General features: G+C 41.1%; 1 protein-coding gene across 1 annotated transcript in view; it reads left to right on the top strand.

The window, feature by feature from the left end:
• Positions 1-12,923, top strand: part of LOC107377423 (zeta-sarcoglycan) — a 77,878-nt gene that overhangs the window by 43,770 nt on the left and 21,185 nt on the right. Inside the window, exon 6 of the mRNA XM_054747819.2 lies at positions 1,539-1,611. Within this exon, the coding sequence (XP_054603794.2) occupies positions 1,539-1,611 (73 nt within the window). The remainder of the gene's footprint in view (positions 1-1,538; positions 1,612-12,923) is intronic.

Here is a 12,923-nt window from a genome sequence, read left to right as displayed (position 1 = left end):
GAGTAGATCGCAAACCTGTTTTACGCAATCTTCACGCAGCTCCAGGAAGATTCTGCTGCTGCAGCAGAGCAGACAGCCAGCACACAGCTCCAGAACACAAAGCTGACAGATTTCTTCACATTAGTTTAGAAAGTTGGACCGAGCTCGCTCGTACACAAGCCAGTCAGATAGGACGGTGGCGCTGTGCAGCAGGTGGACGTTTTCCCTATAAATGCTTCCAGACGTGTGTGTGTGTGTGTGTGTGTGTGTGTGTGTGTGTGTGTGTGTGTGTGTGTGTGTGTGTGTGTGTGTGTACGCGCATTACTCTTCTGTGCATCTCCCGTTAGAGCAGATGGGAGGGGGTGCGCTCGGTTTCACTTCTGTGCGTCTCCCAGCAGGTGGAGTGAAGGAGGAGGTCAGAGCAGCAGACAGATGACTTTTAAGCAACACAAGCTAACAGTCTTTTTTTTTTTTTACCCAGAATGAACAAACACATTTCCTGATGATGATCTCAGTGGTCCAGATTGTTGCTGAGCCTTTCCTTCACTCCACCGGTCCGATTCTGTCCTCCACCTGCTGCACGGTGCTCTGACCGGCTTGTGTGTGAGCGAGCTTGGTCCAACTTTCTGAACTAAACTGAAGAAATCTGGCCCAGCCTGGATTCGAACCCCGGTCCTCTGCCACAATGTAGAAACTAAGTACTAGAAAATGGCACGGGGTTTGTGATTTAGGCTAAAAACAGCATAATCTTAGTTTAAAGACCACTGAGAACTATTTAAAAGCAGCTAAAAAATGATTACATTAATATTTCTGACCATAATCGGTTACTCAAAGGTTTTCATGCAGGCTGAGCATGAAAAAAGTCTCCTACTCTTACCTTCTGCATTAGCTTCTGATAGAAAACTGATGGTAAAACTCAAGGATTTGAAAATCCTCACATATCTATGTCATACTGTGAATTTGCATTCATGACCTCACCCATCTTGGTGTGCACCTGCCCACATGAAGGCTGTTTTTAAAATAGGAGATTGAGTGTGTTGGTGACTTTGCAACATGGTTGAACAGGTTCTGTAGGCCAATCAGAAGCAACGTGTGGGCATATCGATACAATTACTAATGAGCAATCCAGCTGTTTTCAGCCCACCTCTGCATCTCAGAACAGGAGCATCATAGTTTATATTTGAAATGACTCATGAGACACTAATGTTCACTAGAGAGCACTGCAAATGTATTTGTGGCAGTGTGAGCGTCCCGTCACAGTGTCCCGATTGATCATGCGCCCTGTCTACTTGGCCAAGGGGATGTCCCTTTGCCTGACTGGTTAGCACGCGTGACTCTCACCCAGGAGTCTGGGGATCAAATCCCGCCCGGGCCCTCGTTTCTCCACCGTGCCACATATTGAACAAATAAATAAACCACACCTTTAAGTAAATTAAGACTATTATATTAATTTTCATATCCTATGTTTATTTATTTGTTTCTTCAGGTTTGTTTTTGTCACAATCAACAACAGACACGTAATCTAATCCAAGGCTTTAGTAACAGGTTTCTGTCCACAGGCTCAGAAGGCGCTGTGTTCGGACACTCCGTCGAGACTCCACTGATCCAAGCGAGGCCTTCTGAGGACTTGAAGTAAGTTCATATTTAGTGACTTTACAGAAAGCCATTAAAGCTTAATGCCATCTGTTCACATCCTGTTAAATTAAAATTAAGATCTTTAAATATGCTCTGTGACATTTCAAACTGAATGGCAATGCTTTAAAAAACACACACATCAGGCACCATTACTCACCGCCATCATTATCTCCAGCTTGGTATTGTCGACTGGTTACCACCACTAGATCTGACCACTATATTAATTTCACAGCCGAGGGGTGAGCTTATTTATTAATTCTTCTCTATAGAAGACAGGAATTGATTAAAGTGCTGCAAAATCATGGATGAAGTTAGAAAGTGAGAGCCGTGCGCGGTTTTCCTCCCCCGTGCACGGGATCACCGCTGAACTCTGCCCGAGGCTGCGAGCCCCTCGTCGCTCCATTAACGAGCTATAAGGAGCGTGGTTTGTTGTCCAGCTTACTGCTCCTGAGAGGAGAGCGGGGATCAAAGTTGACAGAAAAAGCACTGTTCTGGCAGCTAATTCCTTCTAGAGTGAGAGGAATACAGATGATTTTCATTTTCAAGCCAACAATCAGGACACACACACACACACATCGGGTCGGCTCAGGGGTGACCATCTGCAATGTGGCCAAAATCTCAACGAGAGCCTATAAAAGGAGGAGACAGCTCAGAAGCAGCATGACGTTCACTGGTGCAGGAATTTGTTTTATGCTTCTTATGTCATTAAACACTGAGTCATAGTTTGATTTTTATTTTATTTTACATTTTCGTAAAGTTTCAGGACGACTGACGTTTTAATAATAAATATTCTAAACAAGCAGCCGTCCATCTGAACCTAATTTTCTTCTCTGATGTTCTTTGGTTTTAAACACAGAAGCATTAGACGAGCAGATTGGAGCTTATTGAATCATGAAGACAAGTCTATTAACATTTTTTCAGGGTTTTCTGTTGTCACTGTCTGTTTGAAGGCTAATTGGGCTGTGAATTAAAAAACAATCAAAGGAACATTATTAAGGGACGACTTGCCTCCAACACTGTGCAGATTTACTCGCCAGCTGAGCTTGAATACATCTAAATGTTATAAATCTAATTAAAAGCAGCAAACGTGGCTGTGTTGTTTGAGTTTCTGAGCAGAATGTGTTGTAGGATGTAGCACTTTTAAGGGATACTTTGCAACTTTTTCATATATTTAAATGTTTTACTTGAGCCAGAATGTGCTAAAGTGACCCTTTACAGGGTTCATGAAAGGCCACTCAGACCCTATCGCCCCCTGTTGCCAGAATATTCTACTTGCAACTTCAGCTCTGTTGGGATTTAGAAAAAAATGAAGCTGACATATCTGGCGCTGCAGTCTGCTTCCAGCACGTTTCCTGCATGTTTTTGATCATAAACACAGCTACTTTGTTGAATTTAGTGATGAATCACTCCTGTAGACACTAATGAAGGCTAGGAAGACATTTCAGCTGTTAGATTAAGGTGTTAAAAAGACGAACGCACAGCGAGGAGATATGTTTTGCTTTCAGTTCTACAAACGGACACTAGGGGGTGCTAAAAGCAAGCTCAATTTGTCTGGTTCTCCTTTAAATGCTAATAGTCAATAAGATCGTAGGAGACTAGGGTGTGAAGCAACATGAGACATACTCAAACTGTATGCATAAACGTGCATTTACTTGCAATAGAACAACAACAATAGAGCGCGCTTTAACATGAGAAACAAAATAAACACCCAAAAATATTCCCTTTGTCGTTTACTGCTCTAGTCTGGTCAATGTCTGTCACAGTCTTTCAATGTGAGTTTTGAGCTCGAAGTTCACATCTGAGGGTTTGAAACCAACTGGTCACAAGCTACCATCTTGTTAGGCTCATGGGGGTATTTCTCCATCCAGTACTGGAGAATGGATCCAGTCCAATGAGCACACACACGCTATGTCCAGAGGTCCAGAGAATACGCTTGTTTTTTCATTGGGTATTTTTTATCTTTCTGGCTGATGTACTAAAATGTTATACTAATATATGATTGGTTGGTCAGTTTTTAGATATGAATGAACAATATCTTGTCCCTTTTTATTATGGTTTTTAACTTATTTTATTTTTCTTCTTATAATTGTCTAAAAATGGCTCCCTCAATGTTTTTAAACATATTCTCAGGCTTTTTAGGATACAACAGTTCAAAACATACTTATAAACAATCAGTATAGCTGCCCTTTAACTTTGAAGTTGCTTCAGAAGATTCATTCCTACCGTATTTTCCGGACTATAAGTCGCACTTATTTTTTCATAGTCTGGCCGGTCCTGCGACTTATACTCCGGAGCGACTTATATACCAAATTATGTAGGCTATACCGCGCTGCTGCGGGCCGGCTCCGGACCAGGAATGAGCTCCCCTGTCCCGCTGGGAATAAAAAACACACAGCCATCACCTGCTGGAACCTGTTGCGCGCTGCTGCGGGCCGGCTCCGACCCAGGAATGAGCTCCCCTGTCTCGCTAGGAGGCTTTCAAACACCTTCATCCTCTGCTGGAGACCGTGGTGTGCTGCTGCGCCATGTTGTTTATTCTGTTATTGTTACCGGTTCTTGTCTTGCAATGTGGAAGACTTGGTCTCTGAATTTTTAAGAAAAATAATAACATTTCCCGCCAAAATGCGACTTATAGTCCAGTGCGACTTATATATGTTTATTTCTTCTTCATTATACATTTTATGGCTGGTGCGACTTATAATCCGGAGCGATTTATACTCCGGAAAATACGGTACTCTCTACTTTTCATCTTATCATCTTTTATATTATTTTTTTAACACTTATTGCCACCACCCGAAAGGATTCACAATGGTGCACACAATCAAATTAAGAACAGTCAAAGCTCCTAAAAACCATTATGTACAATAATAAAACAATAAGACAGTAAAACAGATCTGCCCTTCATTCAATATGTATAAAAGCTAAAAATTAGGGAAGATCCGATCACATTTTTTTGCTCCTGATCTGAGTCAGAGTCATTTGATTTTGAGTATCTGCAGGGACGAAGTCCCGATACAAAGAATTCAAATAAGAAGGAAAAAGGGAAAACACGTCTAAGTTTGCCTTTAATTTTTTTATAATCATTTAGGTATTTATTTATTTCTGTATTTGTTTCATTTCCTTTGATACTACTTTGATAATAAATGTCCTAAAATTATGAAAATTAGGGATGCACCGAAAAATGTTGGCTGAAATTTACCCAAAAATGCATTTTCAGTTTTTGGCGGAAACATCAAAATGACTTGGAAAAATAAAACGTCCGAAACAGGCCAACAGGTGAACCCCGTTTCATTTCACCCCTCATGTGGCAATTTGCTCATTGCTTAATGAAAACAATACATTCGTACTGATTTCAAAAGTAAAGTTTTTCCCCTTTTAGTAATGCTGCTTTATTTCAAATGCTGGAATATCATGTAAATTATGTGAGGCGCGTTTTTATTTCACATCTACACAGCGGTTGTTTTTTATTTTTTCTTCTTTTACATTCCAGCTATGTCTGTCACTACTAGAGGTGTTTTTACCATCTTCTCTACACCCACCATGTCCTGAACACGGTGAAATAACCTTTGGATCATGTGTGTGACGCGTGTTTACTTTCACGAAGCACTGGACAAGTGAATATCTTCATCAGAGGGTGAATAATACTCTTCAGAATCAGAGTCAGCCATTACCAAAGAGCTTTGTCAATAATGAACAGACCTGTCAGCGTTGTAAGTTTCTCCTCTCTAATATAAAATAATATTCGCACTCTGTGTGCTCTGCTTGTCTCCTCTCCTTATTTCCTCAGCCGGGTAGCCTGGCCTGCCAGACTCCTCCTCTGCTTAATTCTGCACAGAGAAAGAGTCTGGGAACTCTCCTGTTCAAATAACCCCACCCCGTGAGAATTCTAACCGAGCCAATCAGCGCCGAGTATCGTACATCACACGCCACAACGCCGAGTTTGTCATAAACATGATGACTGAAGTGGAGTTCGCTGCAGCTCTTTCCTTTGTTCTAAAAGATTAGAACATGTCTTTAAAACCACAACAAGTAGAAACGCTAAAAGTATTTCTTCTAAAAAAAATAAAAGATGTTTGCGCCGTTGCCAGACCTTTTTTTTTTTTTACTACAACTAGAAATCTACCGCGTCGTGCGGTACAGTCAGGATTTCCGTCTTTTTTCTGATTGGTCATTTTTGAGCTGCCTAGTCCCGCCCCTCAAGTGCCTCTCTGCCTGTGAGTTACCAGACTCAGAATTAAACAGAGGAGGAGTCTGGCAGGCCAGGCTATCCGCCGGGAGTCTCAGGAGGCAGTTTTCAAAGTCCAAAAATTTTCAATGGAAACACCTAAAAGTGTTGCTCAGACTGCAGTTACACATCTCCACTATCTTCTGGCGTAAATTAATAACTTCGTGAGGAATTATATTTGGCTCGTTTAACGCAATATTGTGAATTATTGACATAATTTCTGTCGGTGTTTTTGTTTTCGGCCTTGGTTTCCTCATTTTTCTTTCGGTTCGTCCCTAATGAATATATTTAAAAGTAGCAGAGTTGCTCATATTTCAAATGGTTTACATCTTCATTATGCGGCTGTATTGGGTGATGCGCGTTCCCATTACCGGAGAGGCACGCGGCGCCGTGACCAGCAGGCTAACTTTTATCTGCACATCTGTAGCTACCAGCGCGGTCAGCTCAGGTGCTGAAGAATGAGTAACTATGACATTTAGCTGTCCATTGTCAATTTCTGTGTGTATTAATGTATCTTTCACTGTTGGCTGGCTCAGTGTTTTTGGAAATTTTTTTATATTGAAAAACTCAAATTATTACCTGGAAAATGTTGAAGCTCAACAACGCCTACAAATATATATCCGCTCTTTATTTCTGAGATTACTTTGGTTCCACAAACTAATCCAAGTGTTATTAGCCAGTCATTTTTCTTAAGAATCTGTGAATGTTTTAAATTATATTGTGTGTGTGTGTGTGTGTGTGTGTGTGTGTGTGTGTGTGTGTGTGTGTGTGTGTGTGTGTGTGTGTGTGTGTGTGTGTGTGTGTGTGAGTGTGAGTGGGTGTGTGTGTGTGTGAGTGAGTGTGTGGGGGGGGGGGGGGGTGTAGGGGTGTGTGTGTGTGTGTGTGTGTGTGTGTGTTTACGGGTGTGTGTAGGGGTGTAGGTGTGTGTGTGTGTGTGTGTGTTTGCTGGTGTGTGTGGGGGTTTGTGTGTGTGTGCATGCGGGTGTGTGTGTTTGCAGGTGTGCGTGCATCTGTGTGCACGTGTGTGTGTGCATGTGTGTGTGTGTGTGTGTGTGTGTGTGTGTGTGTGTGTGTGTGTGTGTGTGTGCGTGCGTGCGTGCGTGCGTGCGTGTGTGTGTGTGTGTGTGTGTGTGTGTGTGTGTGTGTGTGTGTGTGTGTGTGTGTGAATTCTCAACATTATTTATGCATTAAGCTCTGGGACTTTCTCCACTTTCTCCGACTTCCTGAAAGCACTCTTTCCAAATGCCAACTCCCGGTAAACTTCCTCTGCACGTTAAAGACACGTCTTGGCTCGCATCCATGTCACCCTCCCCCTCATCTTTAAAGATGGATCAATCTCTTTGAGATGCGTTTTCTTTCTCTGCCAGCCCGTGGTAATCTGGGAGATGAACAGAGCAAAGACAGAATCAAAAGAAAGCCACCTGAGATCTTCCTCCTGTTTGAAGCACTTGTTCGTCTCCCTGAGTGCCGAGTCTGTATACACTGGCATTCAGCTCTGCTTGTCATCATCACGCAGCCTTTAAATAAGTGAAGATAAGGACTGTAATGATTCAGCTGGCATTTCATTACATACTATGGCATTTTAGCTTTTTTATTAATTTTACCTTCAGCCACGTCTTGAAGCTGCAGCCTCTTCAGATGTGAGCGCAGTAGCTGCACGTGAACACATTGATGATAGTTAAGGGAAATCAGAGCTGCACAGATGAAACTAGAAATCAATAAAGAGCTGATTGCGTTTTGGGTTATTGGATTCGTGAGAATACTTGTGCACTAAAACTACGATGTGAAAGAACAACATAAAGGTTGACTGAACTTGTGGTTGTTCAGCATCAGTTGTGTCCAACAGTCTCTCACACAAACACTCACACCAACACTTGTGCATAGAGCCACCAAGAGGTTAAAGGTGTGGAACACTGAAAAACATATTATCTAAATCTTATTCGTGATTATAATCCATGAGTCAGAGTTTTTCATGCAGGCTGAACATGAAAATAGTCTTCTACACCTATCTGCTGCATTAGCTTCTGATACAAAACAGATGGTGGAACTACATCACACTGTCACATAATGGTATGGTGGAGGATGTTCGAGTTTACTTATACATAAACAGACCTTAAAATTTCCCAACACGCTGTTACATGTTTATATTTATATTTCTAGATTGCTGGAATCATTGTACCACAGTTTACTGCTGTTGGTAAAGTTTTTGAACTCTATTGTTTTAAAGGTTTGCTGCTGTTCTGCACCTGTACTGTCTTGTGTCTGCAGTGATGATGCAAATTTGCCACTTGTGGGACTAATAAAGAATGATCTTATCTGTAGTAGAGTCAGAGTTGTTAGCTAATCAGAGGTGAGATGTCCAAATATCAGTAAATAAGAAGTCAAAGCTTGTCGTCTTCAGCCACTTTCTCCTGCTGACTTGTACTTTCTGCATCTGAGCTCTTTCTGTTCCCTGAGAATGACTTACCTGATTCCTACCAGAGACGGCTACAAATGTATCATTTAACTCATGAACCACATCTTTAATGAGCAAGTCACCCCAAATCAACTTTTTTTGCTGATAAATTATATAAATGAGTGACTAATCATGCTGTGGACACACGTTGTCAATAATTTGGCACTTTAATGCATCTTTGTAAAATTTGAAATATTCAGCCTAAAACTGTCAGTGTTGCACCATCTTCAGGTAAAAACTCTGCACTGTGTTTGAATTCAAATCTGCCATCGTTATTGGCTAATTGGTTAGGGTACACTATGATGTTAGCTGGTAAATTATGATGTCACAATGTAGTAAGCCACTGAACGATTAGACGCTCATTTATATAGATTATCAACAAAAAAGTGTATTTGGGGGTGACTTGCTCTTTAAAGTAAGTTAAACTATGCTTAAATATGACTATGTGTTCCTGTTCTATGGTATAAAGTAGGTAATCTTTCATAATTTATATTTCCCCTAAGTCCCACCCCACCCCCAGCCCCTACAGCAAAGAGATGACTCATCAGTTTGTAAATTTCAAGGGAAATGTGGAAGGGGGGGGGGGGGGGGGAATAAAGAAACATTTATCTTTTGTGAATTGGAGCTAAGTGAATACCAAGCATTCATCTTTACGCCACATTGAACTATTGTTTTAGATCTCTCTGTTGACTACTTTAGGCGTGGCTTTCAGCTCCTTCCAGAAAGCAGGGCAAAGGCTATCCACCTTATTCCTGCATCCCATCATGCATTGCGCGAAAGATGCAAGTGACTTCCGGTCCCGCGTTTGTTTACATTGAGACAATGTGAACCCATGGCCATGGGCTTTTAGAGACTGAAAACTTGCATGAACACCAGCTGTCACTGCTCAACCGGGACACCGTTACACTCCTTCTGCCTACTGAACAGTGTTGAGAGTAACGTGGTACAAAAGTAATTAATTACTGTAATGCATTGTTTTTTGCTGTAATGTGGTAATGTAAAGCATTACAGGGAAAGAAAATGGTAATATTTACTCGGTACAATTGTCAGTAACGCGGTAATTACAACGTATTTTTAAACCCAGAATCAAGATGTGGGTTTCCTAAAAATTCAAATTGCGGGAAGCCTGAAAAAATATCCAGTATCCACATTTATTACGTCATTTATGGACTCAGCTTTGCGGGCGTTCTATAAGCAGAGAGGACGCAGCGGTAATGGCTCAAATACTCCAGCTGAGTCCTGAGTCCGCTGTTATATTCACAAAATCGCTCCACCAAAACAAAGTCATTCGTTTGTGATCGTTCATATCAGCCCATATTCTCTGGTACTTCATGTATTTTTCAGCTGAGTTCATAATCTGTGTCCCGGTGATTTCAACTCATTGCTACTGGAGCGCAGCGCATATTAAGCTTTTATTTATTTATTTATTTATTGCGTTCGGTAGATCCCGTGGGCGATTAGTTAGAAAGTAGGACATCTAGTTTACAGTTTTTCTGGAAGACGGAGAGAACATGCAGCATGCAGGTTAGAGAGAGAAAGGGCAGGACATTATTCAAATAAAATCAAGAAAAAAAAAGAAAAAAGTAGGTAGATTTATCCTCAATACACATTTTTACCAGTGAAAAGCAATAATATATAAGCATTTTATATTTATACATGTGATATAATCAGATCACCCCAGAAGTCAGTCCCACATCCAGGGCCGTATCAAGGCATTTGGGGACCAAGGCAAATATAGGCTTGGAGCCCCCACCACCTCACTCCCTGCTCAGTTAATATTAGATGGCAGCGTGCTGAGAGTACAAATTGTTGTTGCATTTATTTAATAAACAATCATTTTAAATCACTGTTATTATATCTGACTGTTTTTAACAGCAATCCTAGCTCAGACACCACATCACTTTCCATATATGTCATGAGCTCACTGAGCGTCACATTATCAGATTCATATTGAAGTTGTTTTGGTGAAAGTAGCTTAAAGTAATGCAAAAGTAGTGTAATGCCTTACATTTTAAAATCTGTAATATTGTAATGTGACGAATTACTTTAAAATGAGGGTAACAAGTAATAAATAATGCATTACAGTTTTGAAGTAACTTGCCCAACACTGCTACTGAAGCAGAGAGGTGGGGCACGATCTTAAAGTCAGGCCAAAGCTAACGCACAGTAACATTTTAGCTACCTTCTGAACTCAGTCGCATCCAACAGCGAGGCAATAAACAATCTTAAAAGCAGACATAGAGCCGAGTCAGAACCTTAAATCCTTCATCACTAAGTTTTATGTTTTAGTTTCTACATCAGGTGAAATACAAACAGCAAGATGGCACTTTTAGGTTAATAATGGCACTTTAAATTATAACTATTCAGAAAACTGTATACATGAAATAATAACTGTTGTTGTTCTTGTGAGACTGCTGTCAGATCTCTTTACTACTCTGTGTCACTTCTCCGGAGGTTTGTCATATCCAACAATAACGTAGGATGCAGGTGTTCCTCTCTGTGTTTTCACAGTAAAATGAAAGGAATGCACAAATAAAGTTTGTGGTGGTTTTCAAGTTAAGATTTTTCAGCCACATCCTTCTGGTTCCTCATCTGTGGGGAGGTGGTGAAAACCATACCGACGCTCACAGCCGCATGCTCTCTCACTCTGGAGGTGCATGTTCTAAGTATCGCTCTTGTAGCTACAAATTTTATTTTCTCTGGTTGTTAGTACACACGCAAAAACACAACATATTCCCGAGCTGTTTGAGTAAATTTTTTGCGGGTAAATATTTTTTTTAGATCCTAGCACTCTAGCAACGAAGCCTCGCAACACAAACCAATGGGTATGCGGCACTTCTGGTATCTCACCAGATGTTGCTTGCGTCAGCGTGTCTCTATGAGGCTACTGAAAAATAACGTGGATAGGGAGCCTGAATTATGTGCATGTACTTCCAGACCATGGGTCCCCAACCGCCCAAAAACATAAATGGGAGTCTATGAGCAGAAAAAAATTATTTTTGGATCCCATTTGATATGTGCCATGGAGTTCACATGTGATGTCCGTGAGTTTAAAAGACACATTTTGATGCCAAGAAAGTGCCTATTTTTGACAGGTGGCAAAGGTTTTCTAGGTTTTGTGGGAAAAGATGTTACGAGCTACAAATGCTCGTCTCACCAAATTGATGTCGTCAAACCAGACACGGAGAAGAAAAATGGCTGTGAGTTTAGCAAGCTTCAAATCCTTCTTCCAGGACAACAGAAGGAGCATTTAACTTGGAGAAAACCACTATGAATCTGGCCATTTGGTCATTGGCAGCTACACTGGGGGAGAAGAGATTCTGCAACTTGTAATTTGTAGTCATTTTAATTGCTCCTCCTCTCCTTGATAACATCACGCTATGGACCACAGATACACCTGACAAATACCAGTTCTGGCCCCCCTTTTTTCCTCTGCTTTAATTTTTCATTTCATGGATCAAACAAGATGTCGACATCATCACAGCTCCATCCATGATGTTAATGTCTCGTTCCACCACATCCTATAGATCCTGCACTGGATTGAGGTCTGGTGACTGTGGAGGCTGTAACCCATCATCACATTTATGGAACCAGTTTCAGGTGATCTGAGCTTTGTGACATGTTCCTGCTGGAAGTAGCCAAAAGTAAAGTAGTTATCAAAGTAGTACATAGTATTTTTCTGGCGTTGCTACCACAATTTGAATGGACTGAGTTGTAGTACTGCAGAAGAGAAGTTATTTTTCTTTACAGTGTGTTTTTGGATTTTATGCAACATAAAGTAGTGGCATTAATTGGTTTCAGTTCTGAAAACACTGCCTCCTTCCTCGTGTAGGAGTAATCAGTCAAGTGAGATTTCTGGTGCTAAACTGTCCGATCCGTGCGATGTTGCCTCTGTACGAACCCTGAATGGTTGAAGTCACTTTATAGTATCTGTTCCATCTTTGGAGAGTTAATGTTTATATCTGATAGAAAGTGAATGATTAAAAAAAGCTATCATCTGCTGAGCTGTAATACTATCAAGTGCATATGAGGAGTCAGCTAATGTCTCTGTGAAATAAAATTTGTGAGCTTGTGAGTGAAGCTGGCCACCGATGACTGACTGATGATAGAAATTCCAATCTTACTTTTATAACCGTTTAGGGTGTTTTACGAGACTTTATGTGCTTTACGAGTGCTTAAATCTGTGTGGGTCCCAATGTTTCACCTGGCTGAAAGAAGACTTGAGTGGGTTGAAGGTGAATTTTTGTTTTTCTGGTGATGACTTGTGGAAATGTGTCATTTTTAGGAGGACATGCCTGGTCTGAATAAATGTATTCAAAGTGGAAATCAGTAGCTTTCTTTAAAGCAGAGATGATATTTAGACAATAAAGTTTGTCTCTTACTAAATAGAATATGTACTGAGAAATCACAATGTAGCTATAGAAACACTACTTGGTAAATATGTTTTGTGTGTGTGTGTGTGTGTGTGTGTGTGTGTGTGTGTGTGTGTGTGTGTGTGTGTGTGTGTGTGTGTGTGTGTGTGTGTGTGTGTGTGTGTGTGCGTGCGTGTGTGCGTGTGTGTGTGTGTCTGCCCTGTCTTCTCCATCCCCAGTGAGTCGTGGAGGATGGCTGCTTATACTGAGCCAGGAG

This window comes from Nothobranchius furzeri, chromosome 2 (genome assembly GCF_043380555.1).
Source record: "Nothobranchius furzeri strain GRZ-AD chromosome 2, NfurGRZ-RIMD1, whole genome shotgun sequence".
NCBI classification, from domain to species: Eukaryota; Metazoa; Chordata; class Actinopteri; order Cyprinodontiformes; family Nothobranchiidae; genus Nothobranchius; species Nothobranchius furzeri.
The sequence above is the reverse complement of the archived record's forward strand: the minus strand, read 5'-3'. Positions and strand labels throughout refer to the sequence as shown.